The following is a 20,713-nucleotide window of genomic DNA, read 5'->3' as shown; positions in this document are numbered from 1 at the left end:
ATAGCGACATGTACATACTATATACCGTATGAAACAGTAGACTCTCTGCTTTCATAAGAAAAATACCACCCAGAAAAATCACACCCCTGTGAAGTGAGCAGTGCAATTGCACTGCTCACTTCACAGGGGTGTGATTTTTATTATTATTACAGTATTAGTATTTTTCTTATGAAAGCAGAGAGTCGACTGTTTCATACGGTATATAGTATGTACATGTCGCTATAGGCCTTATTTTGTGAATAATAGTTATTCAGGCCCATGCCATCTCTAAAGTTCTCTGAAAAAGATAATTTTAGAGAGCATGGACCTAACAACTAAATATTCACAAAATAAGGCCTATAGCGACATGTACATACTATATACCGTATGAAACAGAATACTCTCTGCTTTCATAAGAAAAATACCAATACTGTAATAATAATAGAAATCACACCCCAGTGAAGTGAGCAGTGCAATGTTGCACTGCTCACTTCACAACATTGCACTGCTCACTTCACAGGGGTGTGATTTTTATTATTACGAGTAAGACGCGCGAACGCGGAAGGCGAACGCAGATCGTAAATTGCAATAACAATTAGAATAAATTACAGACATGATCTGCAGGGTGTCATAGTTAGTGCTTGGACCACGCCAGCTCCATATATGGTCACAAAAGACGCCATCACACTCATGTCACCATGACTCAGCCATAACCATATAAGGAGTCCCCAAAGCAGGACCACGCCATCACACTCATGTCACCATGACTCACAAATCACTCAGCTCCATATATGGGCACAAAAGGGCCAGGTCCACATATACAGTAAGCGGGACAGACAGACACACACACACACACACACACACAGACAGACAGACAGACAGACAGACAGACAGACGTGATCTGCTAGGTCTCATAGTAAGTGCTCATTGCATTCGCAATTACAGTATTAGTTTTTTTCTTATGAAAGCAGAGAGTCTTGATGCACATTATCTGATCATAAAACGGACTTGGAAACTTTCTTCAATCGTAGCCCCATATGTGCCCTCTCCCTACGCTCATTGAACTCATTCTGTGATTCGAGCTACAAACAATCGCAGTAACGGGGGGGGGGCAACTAGGCTTTGAGGAAATGATCTTGCATAATCAACATTATTGTCGATTGTCGTGTGCCGCTCCAAACATGTCCAGACATACCACTAACCTCATCGATCCAGTCTCGCGTATCTATAAGGTGAGACGCGAGACTGGATCGGATTGTGTCTGGACATGTTTGGGAAAAAAACAAGAAAAACAACGAGATGGATGCGGCAGCAGCAGTCAGCAGAAGCAGCACGTCAACGTATTTGGAAGAAAAAAAACGAGAAAGCACCACCTGTCGTTGCAAGACAAACACCCGTATGTTGCTGATAGACAGATAATAATCGATCCGATTTTGTCCTGCCGTTCATTTTATCACATTAGGTGCAGGGCAGGCTGCTCGACGGTGAGTTTATAATAGCCTGTTGTAACGAGAAAGGGGGATGGATTGGATGGATGCCAGCAGCGCAGCAGCAGTACGGCTTGCGATCAGCGACCAACGTATCATGGCGGGCCCTCGATAATGATGTGCAATCTGTCCATGACTAACTCCACATGTGTCTGGCAAACGTTACGTTATGAAATCAAATGCCGATCGTTGCAGGTTTATATACGGGCAGAGAGCAAATCGCGTTGTATCTTGTTCCGAGAATGAGAGTGCAGGGGGACTCGGGAGTGGGGGGGGAACTGCCAATGCGATCCAAGAGGAAGAGACCCCCCCCCCCCACCATTCTCCCTCGGGAGAAACCATGTAGAAACAGGAGGGGAGGGGGAATCGAGTGTATTCACACAAACAAGAGCATTGTCCCATCCATTTTAGATCCCCTGACATCTGCGTTGGTCTATGCCGGACGGCCGTATCCATTACGTCGTACGTCCTCGCATAGACCAACCAATAGGCGGTGCCAGACGCTTCTCAGACCAACACCTCTTTTCAGCAGGGGGGGGTTTTAACTCTTTTTAGAGCCGATCGGTGTTACATTATGAGTTGTCCGGGCGCAAATATAGTTGAACAATAGTTATCAATAAAAAAACGTTTTTTGGACCATAAAACGTATAAAAACGTTATGCGCTTCTTGCGCTTGGCTATAATAAAACGTTTAAAAACGCTTTCAGCATTCTATGAGTTAACTAAGCGGTTAATCGATTGATACGCTTATCAAAAACGTATCAATTAACTATTAATGCATAAATTGATAATTCACATCCCTAGTGTGTGAGCATGCACACGTATTTTGAGCTCTTGTCACTCGTTAGTGTAGTAGATCTTGCCATGCTATAAATAAAACTGGCCACAGGGAGTCGTGGATGCCAGTGGAGTGTTCTGACAGCAGAGGGCACAATGGCCTTGTCTGCCTTGGAAATTAAGATTGAATATATTCTCCGAACTAGCTAGCAAACAACAGTGTGTGGCATCCCAGTAGAGGAAAAACATTATTTGGTAAATATCAATGTTACCCATGGAGGGAGGTTGAGTGATGAGGATGCGGAAAATCTGCAGTTGTAAGTTTACTATCACATGCATAAAATATCTGTGGGAAATTGTCATTTCTACCAACAACTGCAACTGCACCATGACAAAGCACAGGAGCCAGTGGCACCACCTCACAGTCACACTAAGTTCAAACATAGCCTAGTTATAGCTTAAATGGCTATGCATTACTGTATGCATATACTGTACAGGTATACAGGCTGGCTCCAGTGTGGAATAATGTTTATGTCTTACCTTGGCCTTGAGTATTAAGTAAGTGACTGCAGAGAAGTAGAAGGACCACGATGAGAGGGAGATGGGCAGACACGGTCACGGAGGACACCATTGGATGCTGTGCGTGGGAGGAAAAAGAGTTTCAAAGTCTGCCAAAGACACCATACTCTCTCTTAGTCTACACACCATCCTGTTCTGAGAATTCAGTAACATCGCCATTGTTCATTTGCCAGTTAGTGCACAGACCATTATGCTGCTCCTTTTGCCTTTATCCCATGGAAATTGCATCCATATGCTGCGCAGTTTCTGCACCCCCCTTGATGGGGGAATGGTGACTGACATCAGTGACATGCAAGGTTCTTTTACAAATACTTACTAATAATGGCAGTTAAAGCCAACAACTTTACTCCAACATATGGATTTTGAGCCAGAGGAATGTTGCACCACACAGATGTCTTTGAAAAGTTTTGTCTTTGATGTCATGCATCAAGTCAAACAGACTAGTGAGAAATTGCTTTCCTGCAGTTGCTGGTAAAGCTCCATCCAATCACACCAACCAATGTACCCCACATGGCAGAGTTCACTAAGTGCTATCACTCACTCTGACATTTCACAACAAGCTCTCACAGGATGAAGAGAAATCAATAGGCGGACGTTTATAACACACATTTTTTTTCCATCTAGACACCGGAGAGAAAGATGAATTACTTGGCAGGTATAATGATCTGCCTCATTGGATGCACATAAATAAACCCAAATTGCTCTGCTCCAACATACATAACACTATGCAAATAAATGTTAGTTGTTCACTGGCCAACATAGTATTTCATCCAAGAATTCTCACTTCTCAGTTCTCACCATCATGCAGTAGCATGTAAAAGCTCTGCCAGTATTTCAGAGGGTTACAGCTGAGTATTACACATGATAGCATGAAACACTTCAATCATTGACAATTGTTCTAACAACATTTTATTCATACACATTATGTAAGTGTTAATAATAGCCATGCAAAGTAGGGTTGAACCTGACAGGAGTGGAGAGGAGCAACAATAGCCAGGTGGCTCCATTATTTGGAGTGTTCATCTAGTCTCTTAACCTCTGCTCATCAATCTGCCCGCTTGTAAGTTAGTACTCCCTTAGCCAAGAATGCGAATACTGGCACAAGGTTTAGTCTGTTTAAATACTGTATACACAATACAGTATGTTTCAATGAAAAGTAACTGCCCACGTAAAGTTTAAATGATTCGATAGGAACCTGGACAAGTTAATGGTAGGGTACATGATTATTATTTTTGTTTAAATAAGTGTTAAATAGCTTTATATTCTGATAGTAGTTGCTATAGTGTGTTTGTTCAGTAATATGGGTCTCCCTGTCTCCCCTGCTCTGTAGTAAACAGAAAATGCATTTCTAGGTCAGGATAACCAATTTTATCCAATCAGCAGAGAGACCAGGATACAGATTAAACAACATTTTTGAAGTAAAATTGAAGCTGATAAATGGGTACTCCGTCCTCATCTGAAATTGGCAACCCACCTGAATATGATTTTTCTATAAAGAGCCGGAGAGATGGGAGAACCCTGCTCCGGTTCTAGAGCAGTATGACTGAGAAGAACCGGTAAACACAAACGTTTCCTGAGTCTAATTGTCAATCTGCGTTCACCTCAACACTATTCCTGTTAATTCCTGTTAATAGGCTGTACTCTTAAACCATTAAGACCTGGAAAGCCTATACGTTGTTATACTATTAAAACCGGGAAAGCCTGTGTTATTTTATATGTTGCTATGTACATAGCAACAGGATTTAAAATGTGTTAGGTTAGGTTTTAGAAGGCAGCAAATATTGCAGCGATTAGTATCAAGTACATTCCACCTAGCTAGCATATACCATATGCGCCTGGACCATTAGTCCAGCGGGCGCCCCAACCATAGTCAAGTCTAAGGGCTCCATTTTCGTTCGAGCATTCTAAATACACTATTTGGGAATTTAGCAGTGGGGAAGGGGTGTTCCCCCACTAAAGTTGATATTTTGGTTACCTAAAAAATCTAAATGGTTTGATTTAGTCTAAATCCCTAAAACACCTCCGTTACCTGTTACATTATGCATAGGTGTGGTTTGGGCGTTACAATAATTAAACCAATCACTGTGCCACATGCCATTGCCTTTATCCTTGCCCGTTATGCCCAGTGCTATTGCTTCATAGCCTTACGGTCTCCCATGGAAGAGTGATGCGTTGCTTGCGTTGAAGTCTCACTTGTGCTGCAATCCCCATTTACTGCGCTATGGGGTGATGAAACTGAACGAGCAAATGGAATCGCGCACAATGGCATATATAAACACAATGGACACAAGGAAGTGATAGGCACTTACTTCTGCTGATTATAGGAAAATTACAAAGCGATGCATAGGAAAAAGGAGAGATGATCAGATGAAGCAGCCAGACATCTCCATTGCAGGCGCACGGTGCGCACCACTCTATACAAAACTAATTTGGGTGCTTTTAAACTACGCGCCTTCCCAAATGTGTGTGAAATGTGTGAATAGCAATTTAGGGGAAAGCGTGCCAACACGCCTATGACCACACCTCTAGGCGCAAATACCGGTGTCGGCATAATAGACGCTGGACCAAAATACCATTTAGGGATAGAGCAAGCTCCTATAATCATAATTTTCGGGCAGCGGCTGATTTGCGGGCCGCGTTGCGGGTAACGGTGGCGACAAAAATGGAACCCTAATACTATATAGATGACATGTTATCTAATCTCGGGCACTACAGTCCAACTTCAGTAGATTTGTCAACATTACAATTATAATTGACGCATTTAGCAGACGTTCTTATCCAGACGACTTACAAGAATGGACGATATGTCATGAACCCTAACCCTAACAAACAAAAGAGTACATGGTCAAGTAAATGGAGTGCAAAGAAAAACCACAAAGTATCTAGTATCTTAGTAGTTGTCGTAAAGCGAACAGAAGGCCTATCTACTGTAAATAAGATGATCATTGTTTGATGTAGAGTCTGAAGAGGTGAGCTTTCAGACTGCGGTGGAAAATGGGGAGTGAGTCTGCAGTCCGGACAGACAGAGGTCATTCCACAGCTTGTGAGCCAGAAGGGAGAAGAGTCTATCTAGGTCCAGGACGACTGGAGCTTTGGTGTCATAGTAAAAGAGGGACAGACACCCTGTGTGATCTACGTGTGAGGGAAGGGAAGGGAAGGGGTGTACTGGTGTGTATCATGTACATCTCATCTAGCCAGACAGTCCTATTCACCTTTAGTTTCAAAGGCATTAGTTAGCTTTTCCATTCCCAAACCTGAGGCAACACTGTACAACAGGAAGTGAACACTTGGAGTATTCTCATAACAGTTCTACACAAGGGACATTTTTCAGGATTAATCAAATTAAGCACCACTGAATATGAACTGTAATTATTAATGGAATACATGCTTTTGTAAATCATGTAAATTGCTTATACATGACAGGATTCTAATGCTTGCGGATTGCATTGGTATTGGTAATAGCATTATTTATGAGTCATTGGCTCAGGTCAGAGACTAATCAATAAACATCCATGAACACAAATGAAAAATGATAGGTTGTCTTTTTCAGGATAATTAGATATTAGGTCAGACTACAACAATGATCTGACAATGAAACAAAGTATAGACAGAATATATCTTGCATACTATGTATTTAATGGCCCACATGGCATTATTAATTGTAGCTTAAAATGTATAATTCATAAAGTAGCAATGTATTTCTCAAAGTCTTCCTTTTATTTTTATTTTTTTTAGAACATATATTGTTTATAGTTGGGTAGGAAATGTCAAATGTAGATTTCCAGCACTCCCACATCAATACATTTATCTTGTCCAGTCCTCTGCCACACTTTAACCCATTCTGACCTGAGATCAGATTCTAAAAATGTTCGATTTTTCAAAAATAGTAGATCTTCAAGCTCATAGCGCACCACCGAGTGGCACGCTATGAGCTTGAAGATCTGCTATTTTTCAATAGCTAAAGCATAACATAATGCTAACACCAAAAGGGGTTCCCGCCCCAAAATGGGTTAAAATATATACTGTATGGCGGTATGTACCCTACCCGCCGCAGCCAACCCGACATCACCCTCCACATGCAGAGAATCCCGCCCACTCCTCTTTCTCACACAGACTTTTCAGTACCTGTATCTGGGACTCTGCAGTGCACTGCCGTGATGTCTTTCTGGTGTATATCCCTCACGCCCGAGAGTAGTTCTTTCTTCTGCCTGACCGAGCTCGGTTTCCTCTCGGACTCGGCTACATACTCAAAACTGGCACCGTGCTGTTTTGCTGTCCAAAACACAACCCATCTGCAAAGAGAGAGAGGGCGGGACGGAGGAGAGGAGAAGAGGAGCGAGAGAAAGGAGAGGAAAAGAGGTGGACATGGAAAGAGATGAAAAAAAGAGAGGGAGAGAGATTGCTCTCATAATGCAGATTGTCACGGGGGCCGCATTCTTGGTAAGCCAATACGCGTGGAGTAAAAACCTGTCATCTCAGTGACTTAAACTAATTTGATTCAGAACAACTGCTTCCTTTCCATTCATGTATTCATCTCTAGGCTCCCAAGCTCCAAATCACAAGCATGGGCACTATGCACTTATGGTAATTTAAACCCTAAAAAGGTAAGATTAATAACAAATACAAATTATGCAGGATCTAGTTGAAGCATTATAGGTGGCAACCTGCAGCATGATGTCTTTTATTTTGCTCTCAGCTTATTTGCATAACAGACGTCAAAACCATCAAAATCTTCTTGAAAGTGATTGAAGAACTCTTCAAATTAGATGACAGAATCCTGATTTGGAAATAACTTTGTTCGTGGACAGTGTTAACATCCTGATATTTCCCAACAGCACAGCCAGCTGAGCCAGGAGAGAAGCCAGGAATTAGCAGGTAGGCAGAGAAGTTTAAATAGCCCCCTCCAAAGAAGGCGAAGAAGAGTGCAGGTGACTAGACACCTGATCAGGTAGGCTCGTTTCCTTGAGTTGTCTGCCTGAACTAGTTGTGCATCATTCCTTCCCGCAGATTCCTTGGGACTGTGTTTAATGTTGTATAATGTGTGCTCTCAACATCAGTTGAGTGAACTGGAGCATGGTGCTGAAAGGATAGCAGATGGACACCATTGCATTAGAATTGGCAGTACCAGGTAGAAAAAGTTCAACAAATCAATACATCAAAAGTACATGAAAGGGAAAGAGTATTGTCTTGTCCCCGGGGAGGTCAAATTGCTTTTAGTTTCACTGGCTGCTCAGAGCGCACAGATGAGCGCACTGGGGGGAGCAATAACTCTCATCGACTGATAAGGAACATCTGCAGCCTGTGGTCACTCAGGTGAGCAGTAGCTGCATCTCGAAGGACCATAGACTCATGTACTGTAGTATTTCACTGAACAGAGTGGGCTCACTGGGCTGTGCTGCAGAACACGCATGGTTAGGGAAAAGTGCAGACGGGTGAGTCAGGTGAATAGCGGCTGCGTCATGAATGATGAACTGTAGTAATCACGTCTTGCGTTGGGTGGGGCTGATGATGCTGAGGAGATTAGTAGTTGCATCTTGATGAACCATAATACACATGTCTCTTATTAGGTGGAGTATTCTGTGTGGCATGCCGATTAGGGTGGTGGTGAGAAAGCCAGCACAAGTAGTTTTGGTTGTGATAAGTTGAGCTGTTTTGAAAACCCACTTGATCCACCTTTGATTGATTGATTGAAATATTTATTAACAGTTTGTAGAATTACAGTACATTTCAAGCACAAACTCAATACAAAGACTGTTAACTGTGAGTGGACGACCCAATTAAGCATTACACTTGTTTAAAACAGGGTCCACATTGTTCAATTAATCAAAACATGGGGAAAAGATACATGTACAGTGAGTGGAAAAAGGGGGGGGGGGCAGTTTCGAATTGCAGCCATCCGTAGGTGCCCTTTGAGAGTGGTTTTGAAGGAGTCAAGGGATTCACATGTCTTAATGACTGTTGATAGGGCGTTCCACATTTTGGTGGCATAGGAGCGAAAATAATTTAGTCCCTTGTTTGTGCCGATATACCGATATATATGCCGATATACCCTTGTGTGGGCAACGGTAGATCTAGAAGAGACAACTCTTTACTCTAGCCTAGGTTGTATATAGCCCTCAATTAGCAGCTAAATACCGCCTTACAAAGCCAAAATGCAGTAACTACGTTTTTAGACACACCGACTTATTTTATTTTTGTATCACAAAAGGACAAATTAGCCTTTTGGGAGATAAACAATTACCTGAAGTAAGAACATAATATTTACAATTAGTATAATATCACTTATTTTCCAATATCTAATTAGGCTATCCAGTTGAAAAACTTTTAAACCCAATGTTCATTGACCTTAAAGAAAATCTTGTAACCACTGTAATTTATAAGTGCAATAAAGCCAGAAAGTTCTAGTCACACAACTGTGTTTTGTGTCTCTATAAATGCTCAAATTCAGCCTTTCCTTGATTTACCGCTTTTCAATTGCATTTATAAACCTAGTTTAAGTTGCTGACGAAAAGAACTAGCTAGCTTAACAGAGTTCCCTTGTTTGGTGAAGACAACGACGAAGTTACTTATTATATAAACCAGCATAAACTCTGAGTGTCGTCGACATATTTGAATAGTGTTAGTTTGTTTTATACAACAGTGTCAAGGTCGAGACTTTAGGGCAAACACTAACGTTACCTGTATCGGGGTCTCGGCTGGTAGTCAAGTCACTAATAAGGCATGTTGTCACTGGTCAGGGGTGTGTGCGTGCATGCTGGCACTGTTTTTCTAGCAAATCTAAGCTAGCAAATTTAAGACGATCTCTTCAAAATAAGAGTACCCTCTAGATTATTGAAAATAATATTAATTTGCACATTAAATTAAGCATTTAAACGATGCTATAAGAAACACATTATGTAAAAATAAGTAATAAGTATTTTTTCTGTGTAAAGATAAGTAATTCAAAAGTTATCTAAATGGATAAATATCACTGGAGTGCATCCGGACTTTATAAAGTGGACGCTGGACAAAAATCCCTTCTATGTATCGACTATAGTTTGACATACGCACATGTCCGGGGAGACCTCTGTTGGCAGAGCTGCCATTACAGCGATAGGAGGATGCTAGATAGCCTGGGAGGGAGCTAGTCGGACATCATATATTTACGGAGGAAATAAAAGGACGAGTAGGCAGCAGTTTACATCCACTCCTTCAGTTTATCAATACAACTGAAGCCAGCCGTTTTTTTAGCAGTTTTATACACATGATAATAGGCATTTCCGGGTAGCACTCCGGGCACTTCAGAATAAGAGTATTTAAGACAATAAAGATCACACGGGTCAACACCCCCACTTGATCGTATATTGGTAAACAATAATAAAATACAACCTTAAAGCTTGTATGTTGAACCTTGTATCTTATTTTACACCATCATCTTTACATAAATCACTTTGTTCAAAATAAATACAAATCCTTTTCAATACCAATAAAATGTTTCAATAAATATGTGCAAAATGTAAGCATATCTTTTACATCTGTCATCACATCACTGGTTGCAATAATAAACTTAAAATACCCATTAATAAATAGCAGATTAAATAAATCACAATCAGATCACCCAAACACAAATAAACACTTATTGTTCCTTCTTTTGTTTTGTTTTACTGTGCTGTGTTGTGACAATAATGCATCATCACCCTGTTTTTGTTTTCACCCCCCACTGCATTGCAGATGCTGGTCTCAGGGCAGCTTAAATGCTATACATACAACCATGTATTGCTGCTCTCAGGGCAGCATTTGAATGCTGGTCTCAGGGCAGCCAAATACTATACAAACACCAATATTAAATTGCTGCCCTGAGGGCAGCATTTGAATGCTGGTCTCAGGGCAGCCAAATGCTATACAAACACCAATGTTTAATTGCTGCCCTGATCGAGGGCAGCTTTTGAACGCTGGTCTCAGGTCAGCCAAATGCTATACATACCCTAATGTTACATTGCTGCCCTGAGGGCAGCATTTGAATGCAGGTCTCAGGGCAGCTCAAATGCTATACATAAACCAATGTTGAATGCTGGTCTCAGGGCAGCCAAATGCTATACAAACACCAATGTTTAATTGCTACCCTGAGGGCAGCTTTTGAACGCTGGTCTCAGGGCAGCCAAATGCTATACATACCCTAATGTTACATTGCTGCCCTGAGGGCAGCATTTGAATGCTGGTCTCAGGGCAGCCTAAATGCTATACATACAACCATGTTAAATTGCTGTTCTCAGGGCAGCATTTGAATGCTGGTCTCAGGGCAGCCAAATGCTATACAAACACCAATGTTTAATTGCTGCCCTGAGGGCAGCTTTTGAACGCTGGTCTCAGGGCAGCCAAATGCTATACATACCCTAATGTTACATTGCTGCCCTGAGGGCAGCATTTGAATGCTGGTCTCAGGGCAGCCTAAATGCTATACATACAACCATGTTAAATTGCTGTTCTCAGGGCAGAATTTGAATGCTGGTCTCAGGGCAGCCTAAATGCTATACATACAACCATGTTAAATTGCTGTTCTCAGGGCAGAATTTGAATGCTGGTCTCAGGGCAGCTTAAATGCTTACAACCATGTTTAATTGCTGCCCTGAGGGCAGCTTTTGCATGTGGACGCAACACTTGGAGCTTGTAGATCCTCGGCTTGCCAAGCCGTGTATATCCACGGATAGCCCAAGCCGTGTATGTCCACGGCTTCCGTGACAATTACCTAAACATGAGAGAGATGTGCCATATGCGCAAGCACGATGATTCCATTCACACCTCTCTCTCTCTCTCTCTCTCTCTCTCTCTCTCCCCCTCTCTCTCCTCACATGACCATGACCATGAAATGGAAAGCAAAATACAGCACGATATAGTTTCACATGCAGCTATGCACACACCACGCATATAGGCTACTTGTTGGTGTAGGCTACTGCGCACGTGGCATTTGGCCTGGGTCCTTATTGGTATGTTAATATCCACAGTTTCTCTGTAGCGCAATTAACCTATTGTTCAAGCTTCACACTCAAATACAAATGAAACTATTTGAATAAAGGTTGTACACATCAGTGAAATGAACCTCTGGGAAAATCCCTAATTGAGAGTGTATAGGCCTAGCAAGCGCACCACAGATCATATAGGTGGCTAACAGGGCTTGGGCACAATACCCTACCATCTCTCTATATCATTTGATAAAGGCATTAAAAACATGACTTGTACACCCAATGAAAAATGTCAACTTCTTTGCAACGGGCCATTGCACTGAGCACTGGCAGTATTTTACCTATAGGCTACTTGTTTATTCATGGTGAGTGGGGCACGACGATCTGCAAGCTCACAACGCGCTGCATGTGGACGCAACACTTGGAGCTTGTAGATCCACGGCTTGCCAAGCCGTGTATATCCACGGATAGCCCAAGCCGTGTATATCCACGGCTTCCGTGACAATTACCTAAACGTGAGAGATTCTGTTCAGTTAAGTAGTGATAGTTTGTTATCGCAAGCAAATGCCAGAATAAGACCAAAAGAGCAGGTTCTTTGTTGAGCAGTACGTGTAGTGTGTGTGTGTGTGTGTGTGTGTGTGTGTGTGTGTGTGTGTCTCTCTCTATATTCAATACGTACAGTCCATACATAGTAATGGATTTTATTTATAGCACACCTTACATTAGTTAGAATCTCAAAGTGCTACAATGAGCAAATGCATACAATAAAAACAGAAACACACCATTAAAAACATCTACGAAAAAGGAACACAACATTTAAAACATAAGGGCATAGCTATACAAATACATACTATACATGCATACAGTATACTGCTATAATTATGAAGAATCATATTGTTTGGTTTCAGCAACCACACTAATAATCTAACTATTCTGCTCCAGTGCCACAATTTCCAAACAAGTTGTATTCATGCACTAAGTGTTGTCACAGAGTTGGTCCATTGGCTAGTTCTGCTACCAATCCATCCATGTTGTTGCAGAAATCAATCTGAAAAGATTCTTGTGCCTAATGAAGAGATATGCCCCAACCCCTTAGAACACCCAGGATAATATAGAGGACTGGCGGAGCAGCAACTGCTATGGCAACAGCCCTGGATACCTGTGAAGAAGAGAATCACAACATCAACAATACGTTACGCATCGAATCGTGTTACTTCTACTAAATCTATAGAAAGCATACATACCATACCTTAATAGTACCAATGTAGTCTTTCTTGAATGTTTGTAAATATACATTGTAGAGGGCTAGCGTGCAAGGCAAGTAGGAATCTGTTCTTTCTGAGTCTCTGCATCTGCAAAATAAATGGACACGATTGATATAGTTAGGAACCAAAATAAATGAACACTGAAGATTTTACCATGTAGATTAGGGTTGCAGAGATACAAAATAAAACCAAATGGTGGTCCGTGGCCTAATGGATACCTGGGGGTTCTTAAAATTAAAAATGTTTAATATCTGCTGCTCACAACATTCATAGAAACAACCAGTACTCACTTGGTGTAAAGAGTAGTTAGAAGCACAGTCTTGTCTGATAGATAGAGCTCTGGTATACCCAGCTCAAGCAAAACAGACAATGGCAGCCTATATCCACCTTGAGCAAGGAGACCCAGATTATACCATCCCTGTGGAGAATTGATTTATTTATTTATGGACAATCAGATAAATAAAAACAAGAAACCATGATACAGTGGAAACACTTATTTTAAACATGGTCCCAATTCTAGATCCTCTTATTTAAAAATGTAACGTGCAATGGAAGGCTGTTCCACTGCTGTTTCAGACTCCGCTGGCAGGCAAATCTTTTTTGCCAACGGCTGATTCGGTCTGGCTTATTAGCCAGGCTACCACAGTATAGCAGAAGTGTTTAAAAAAAGTGTGTGTGTGTTCTACACCAGTGGTTCCCAAAGTGGGGTCCGGGGACCCCCAGGGGTACCTGAGGGAGTTCCAGGGGGGACCCATCTATTTTGTTCATGTTCATAAAGTGCTAAAGTGTTTAAAGCAGTGGTTCCCAAACTTTTTCATGTCAAGGACCCCCAAATTGACACTACTTAGCCCGTGGACCCCCATTTGAAAAGATATGCCAGGGACCCCCATAAGAGAAGACGTACACATTTAGACGTCTACATTGACGTCTACATTTAAACGTCTACATTTAGACGTATACATTTATTTGTTATCCGTGTTGCGAGGATGAGGGGGTACCTGGAAAAATATCTACCCCAAAAAAGTTTGGGAACCCCTGTTCTACACACACGACCATTTTTGGAGAACACAAATATTGAGGAGCATATACTTGTTATCTCTACACACACACACACACACACACACACACACACACACACACACACACACACACACACACACACACACACACACACACACACACACACACACACACACACACACACACACACACACACACACACACACACACACACACACACACACACACACACACCCCTGGTCAGGTAAGAATATACTGTAGGGTTTAATTAAGTAATTCGTTAAAGCGTACCTGTGGTTCATTTCTTAGTGCTGCTTGTTTGTACATCTGCGCTGCAGAAAACCCATCTTTCTGGCTCCCATCATGTTCCTCATACAACAAGTCACCCATTCTAATTAGGGCTAGAAAGGTGACAGAAGTTATGTGAAATGTTTGCAAACTAAATTATTTACATTTTTTAATATCCAGCAATTGTTTATTCACCATATGTATCAGGACTTTGACTCTGGGTTGTAAGGTTGTAATATCTCATCATGCATTTTGCTGCAAAATCAGGATCCAGGAAACCTCCCTAAAGACACACAAAGTGGATAAACTTCTTATGTTTGTGTGAAAAATAAAATAATTAGGTATGAACACTGCTTGACTGCTATGCATGAAAAGTACACACACACACACACACACACACACACACACACACGCCACTTACTATATTTTGTTCACATAGATAGGCCACATTGAATTGGGCTACTGCAAACCCTGAATCAGCAGCCATGATATAATATACCAATGACATTAAGCTGTTGGAAAGCATATTAATCAGTTGTAACCACAATTATGAATCAGTTGTAGAAACAATCAACACTCCTAATCAACATCAAGCATGTGTATACTGTATGAAGAAAAAAAATCTCATTTACATATTGCTTTGGAAATAGGAATCCAGGCCTTTCCGTAAGACATTTCCTAGGTATCCATTGTGTTCAGCTGCCCACTTAGTCCATCTGTATTGCATCACAGAGATTTTAGCATACAGTAACACTATTATGTTATACTTATATCTGAGGTAACACAAAAATAATAAGGTTAGTGGCTAACAATACGGCATCTGATGGGCGCCTGTTGACATGGCCAGGTATCCCAGTGGTCCACATGTCAGCCAGATGAATTGCTCCATTGATATGTCCTCTCTGTGCAGACTTCAAATAGTATGTATAGGCCATGAACTGTGGGAAAGACGAAGGATTGAGACTGCGTCCAGTGCAATTAAATGAAGAGTTGTGAGGTAGCAGTCTAGCAGGATAAAACAGATTGCATTAACAGTAGAGCCAAAAATTATAATGGTCATAATTTAACTACTTTCAACCTGGTGTCCTTATTTTGGTGCGTGTCATCAGTCATTACATGGAAAACGTTTAAAAAATAGCAGATTTATATACTCAGAGCTTGTAGATCTGCTATCTTTTGAAGATTTAGTTTGTAGTTTATGTGTACATTTCTATTTGTGATTATTATCTATATATAAAAAAGAAAATCTGGCATTGGTCAGGCTCTAATGAACAATTGATGTAACCTGGTCAGCAGCCTTTCCGGGATAGAGGCCTTGTGAGTACATGACACCAAGATTCATGGCAGCATCTGGGCTCCCGTGGAGATCCGCCTGCTCCCACAGCTGTACTGCTTGCTCATAATCCTTCTCAAACTGCTCATAGTACCAACCAAGGGCATTGATTGCAGGTGCAAAACCCTGTCGAGAGCACATTATTAGCAGCAATGTAGGATGCAAATAGGCTCATAATTGTATTAGGTGTCAGATTATGTTCTCAAACGCTGTAACACACTGAGTATGAACAACACACAACCTGCTCTGCTGCTTTCCTCAGGAAAGTGACAGCTCTTGGGATATCTTTCTTCACTCCAAGCCCCTACAGAGCAAAAAAACGGAATATTCCATATTACTAAATACTAACCGTCACAGACCATAAGTAGTGCTCTTCTAGTGGGTCAATATATTATTTCATATTTTCAAACTTTGTGTCATCTGTGATTAAAATCCGACCTGGAGTAAGACTATGGCATAGTCATACATAGATACGGGGTCTTCCAGTCGGACAGCTCCTCTCTCATAGTGTCTTATGGCCTTTTCAATGTTTGGAGAAACCCCCTGCTGGCCCCAAAACAGCATACGACCAATGGCTTGCTGCAAAGATACAGTAATGTATGACCAAGATCAAAACATGCACATGGTGTTCATGTGACTGTTGTTGGAAACATGCTTCCACCATGGAAAAACAATATTATAGGTTTTATACGTTGTATAAAGTATAAATCAGGCTTAAATATTGCAGGTAAGTTATACCTCGGCCTCAGCAGCTCCATTGCGGGCCTGTAGTTTTAACCACTGGAAGACGTGATGATCCTCATTCGTTTGGAGCTTTAACGTCTCATCATCATTGAGGTAAACAGACTCAACAAACTTCTAATAATATGAAAATAAGAATGAATATTAATTTGCACTCTTTGAAAGCAGCAGGCTATAGTTCAAAATGCATTTATCTTTTTCCTGTAAAATGTTAAAAAGAAAATGTGGGTAAAATATTTGACCTATGACATTAACATAAGTCATGACAGTGATTATTGTTTATGCGTATGTTTCTGGCCATGTATTATTAAAAAAGCTTTGTTTACGGACCACCAACTCTTAAAATCACATTTAAGGAATCCGTTTCAGTATTATGTGAGTCAAGCACTGTAGCTGTAAACTGAAGACAAGATTCCCATTTTTTTTAAAGATGTCAAGCCACAGTAGGAGGAATTACACAAAAGGTTTTAGAGTTTACATGATTTTCTATAAAAGGAACGTGGAGGCAAAGTGGTGTACAGTACCTGCTGGGGTGTTGGGTTTTGACGGTCCAATGATGTCTGCTTAGCAATGTTGGCATAATAGCCATAGGCCAAGTCTGGGTCTAAGGGAATGCCATGGTCACCCTGATGGTGCATGTGGCCAAGTCGCAGGAGTGCCAATCTAGAGTCCTTCTGGGCTGCCAACAGGGCCAATAGCCATGCCTAAACAGGGACAGGTACAAATAATAGAATAGGTCACCTTCACACAGGCGAACTGAAGGAAAAAAAAACCAGGGGAGATCTTATCATCATAAGTCATCATACATCATCTCATTCTCAACCAATGGCACATCTCCCACCCAATCACAATTTGCGTCCTCACCTTTGTCTTCGTAGGAGGGGCTAGTGCCCCTCAAAAACACATTTAAAGAAATTGGACTCACGCCACCACAGGGATATGCTTGTGCTCTGGTTTACACATAAACAGTAAACAAACCTTATTGGGCTGTTGTTTGACCCCAAGGCCACTGCTGTAGAGCACAGAAGATAAATGCAGAGCTTGGGTATGTCCTAAGCAGCCTGCTTGTAGCAGTAATGGCATTATTCTGCCAACTATTCCAGTGTGACCCGCTTTGTTCATGGTATGAAGTGATAAGGAGTAGAGGGCACTGCCCACCGATTTCAAATCAACCTTTCTGCCCCCTGCATGTGAGATCAGAGAGTGGATATCAACATTTCATCTTTGTCCATAATATAGGGACACTTTCATCAAGATAAAATAATTGTGTCGTTTCAAGCCTCTTACCATATTTGAAAACCAATAATTTGGCCAGTTTGACAGCTTGTCGTCTCTGAGGGATACTCGTCTCCCAGGGTTCACACTGTGACTTTAGATGCAGTGAATCCTTTTTAATCCAATTATAATAAGCATCAACACAACTGTCTAAAAAAGAAAACACTATTATTACCACCATTGACTCCCACAAACATTTCAAAATCCTTTACTAGCATCTAGTGGACAATGTGTGTAATACCAGACTCGGCTTTCTGCCCAGCAATCCGTGAATATGCAGCAATTTTCACATTGAGCTCCAGGTGGAAATCTTGACATGTCTGTAGCCATCCTGTCAGGTTGATGCTCTTAATGAGTTCTGGAACAACAACTTCAGACTGCAGACCAGAGAAATAATGAGTGTTAAATTCTTCAGTTGCAGAATAAATATAGAAGAATTGATGGTATTCAATACCTGGATAATGTTACCATGTGATATGGAGGTATTCTGTTGCGGTAGTACACCAAAGGCCCAAAATATCCTTCCAACCCATTGACATATTTCCCTCCTCCGATCACAAAATACCCCTCTGTGTCATCAAACTCTACGGTGTGACTGAATCTGTAAGAGAAGATACATTATACACACATGCAGTGAAGGTGCAATCTCAACAGAGAAAAGAAGGAGAAATATGTAGACCATGTATATTGTCATGGATGTGTTTTATTTTTTTTATGTCTTGCACTGTAAAAGTTTGTCATAACCTTACATGTGTTCTGCAGAATTAAATACACGTTCTTCCTTATCCATGCACACCAAGGATTCAGAAACCTGCGATACATTATGAGATAATATAGCGGTCATCTTGTTTGACTTTACTTTAGCCTGCAGTATCCATTGTATCGTCTTCTGTAGAAATGACCTACCGTTCTACCACGCAGCACCACGTTGAGGTTACACCACTGACTTAGAGGCACTCTGAATGGAGAGAGGAATGCAGAAGATACTCCAGACTCTCCATTCATCTGGATGTGTAGCTGGCCTTTAGACATGACAAAGGGTTGAGAGAATCATTAAGTTCCGACCCTAATGGTGCATGGCTGTATTAGGAGAGGCATTCTGCAATATTTGTAGAAGTGGGAGCAGAAAACCTATTTTGACCTGAATTTGTAAGGAATATCAATGGTGTGGCATAGTCATCGTGGGAGTCTATATGATGAAGTATTCCACACAAGCTGTGTTGGCAGTGTCTGGTCACAAATATCCACACAGAAAACATACACCTAAAGGCAAATTAACAATTGGTGAATTGAGTCTTGCTGATGCTTGCAGTGATACATGCTACATTGCTTTTTCTTACCATGGATAAGAAACAGCCTTGAGACGCGAATGCTCTACAACCTCACTGTTGAAGGGCTGCAATGTCTTTGTCACACCAAACTTCTCCCCAGTTGAACCATACATTGATGACAGCAAATACACAGTTTCTGAATAACATGAGGTTTACACTGATGAGATAAGTCAGCACAACAATCAATGACAGGTCCATCGGACCTGTTTTTGTATTTTAGTTCTATTATGGATTAGGTGTCATAGTGCCCCAAAATCCAGGGACTCAAACCAGAGACCTCTAGTCATGAGATTACATCTCTAACCTACCTTGCTCCAATGGGCACCGAGTCCTTGAGGTCATTTGGGTTAGCCAGAGCATCCGTGTACTCCAGTTCGGGCAGAGTTGATGTTGCTTGAAAGGACGACTGAGAAAGGGTATGAGCTGCATGTTCACCACATCCTGATCTCGGATAGACCTGTCATTTTCTTCACTGTCCCCGAGTGTCACTCGAAGGAGACTGCTCAACACCCACGGAGTGTGTGGAATTATATCATCCGCTTGGTACACCAACCAATCAGGCAAGCTCAGTATCAGAGTCCTTACTCTGGGGTTGCCAGGATCACAGCTCCAGTGTCTTATCAGAAGAGTGGAAGTGGTGCCAGTCTCAAAATATACAATGCAGTCCAACTGCACAGTAGCAGGGGTATCACATGAATAAAGCACTTTCAAATGATGGCCTGATACAGCCTCTTCCGGAGGATTCAGTAGTCTTACTTTATCCAAACCATAAGCAATCTGTGTATGACAAAAGAAAGAAACAGAGCATCTATAAGGCTATCTGTTAGTAGTTAAAAACAATGCATTTTTACCACATCTATAAAGAAATATTCCTACCTGTAAACTGAGGCAAACTTGAAATACATGGAATAGTGTATGGCAATCCATGGTAGACGTAGTCTTTTCACAAATAAGTCCATAAAATGTATACACAACTGAAAATGTAGGTAAAGTGCAGAACAAAGTAGCAGAAATTAAACTGCACTGACATACAAAGCCCTGAACAGTGGAACAACCTGGACCTCATCCTGCTTTACCAAAGTGAAGTAGGTACTTACACTAGGTAAATATTGAACACATGGTCACACCTATATTGTTTCAGTGAGATCTGGCAAGAACTTCTGGGAACTCAGATTACACATATTGGCATACTATGTAGTTATGTGGAGCAAATTTCAACATTAGATTTTTAGTACGGTATAAATATTGTGATGGCCCCCTATCTGGGGCCTTTGCCAGGGTTTTGTGAACTGTGTGTGTGCCTGATGCCCTAATGTCTGTTGCAGTGCTGCAGGTTTGGAGGGTGGAGTTGGAGACAATCAGGGGAAGGGGAGACACCTGGAGACAATCTCCCACAGAGTCCTGCTCCATCTCTACATTCCTCCCCAGGCAGCCACAGAAGAGCATTTCAATTTGATTTAGTTTACTCAGTTAAAGTGGGTAGCATGTTTCCCTTGCCTGTTTAAGTTGGAAATAAATGTTTTACTTTATTCAGATTTCCCTCTCTTTTTGCATACCCTGCGTGTTTCGCCTATATATTGTGGCTTTAGAGCAGGCCATAACAATATGCAAATGAAAGACCCTCATAGATCTTTCATTTTCCACAGGTCAGTGCAGTATTTACTGTCAAACATAATTTCCCTGAACAAATCAGATTGAC

At 41.4% G+C, this 20,713-nt stretch overlaps 2 protein-coding genes across 2 annotated transcripts in view; one reads left to right on the top strand and one right to left on the bottom strand.

Moving 5' to 3' along the window:
• The window catches only part of chrna10a (cholinergic receptor, nicotinic, alpha 10a), a gene marked incomplete at both ends in the record, with an annotated part of 303,976 nt that overhangs the window by 233,055 nt on the left and 50,208 nt on the right, over window positions 1-20,713 (top strand). The window lies entirely within an intron of this gene.
• Window positions 12,828-20,022, bottom strand: LOC308321218 (protein sel-1 homolog 3; the record flags this gene model as incomplete). The annotated part of the gene is made up of 23 exons (XM_080772057.1): window positions 19,891-20,022; window positions 19,323-19,791; window positions 19,024-19,150; window positions 18,825-18,946; window positions 18,590-18,705; window positions 18,433-18,494; window positions 18,152-18,284; window positions 17,925-18,060; window positions 17,696-17,833; window positions 17,387-17,592; window positions 16,933-17,112; window positions 16,406-16,525; window positions 16,106-16,246; window positions 15,909-15,971; window positions 15,620-15,793; window positions 15,145-15,272; window positions 14,967-15,050; window positions 14,756-14,846; window positions 14,530-14,617; window positions 14,338-14,447; window positions 13,317-13,444; window positions 13,011-13,113; window positions 12,828-12,920 (listed from the first exon to the last, which is right to left on the bottom strand). The coding sequence occupies exons 1-23, from the start codon at window positions 19,939-19,941 to the stop codon at window positions 12,828-12,830; spliced, it is 3,063 nt and encodes a 1,020-aa protein (XP_080628183.1). The 5' UTR covers window positions 19,942-20,022.

This window comes from Protomyctophum bolini (genome assembly GCF_963924005.1).
Source record: "Protomyctophum bolini genome assembly, chromosome: 9".
Lineage (NCBI taxonomy): Eukaryota > Metazoa > Chordata > Actinopteri > Myctophiformes > Myctophidae > Protomyctophum > Protomyctophum bolini.
This window is presented reverse-complemented; position numbering and strand designations above follow the sequence as displayed.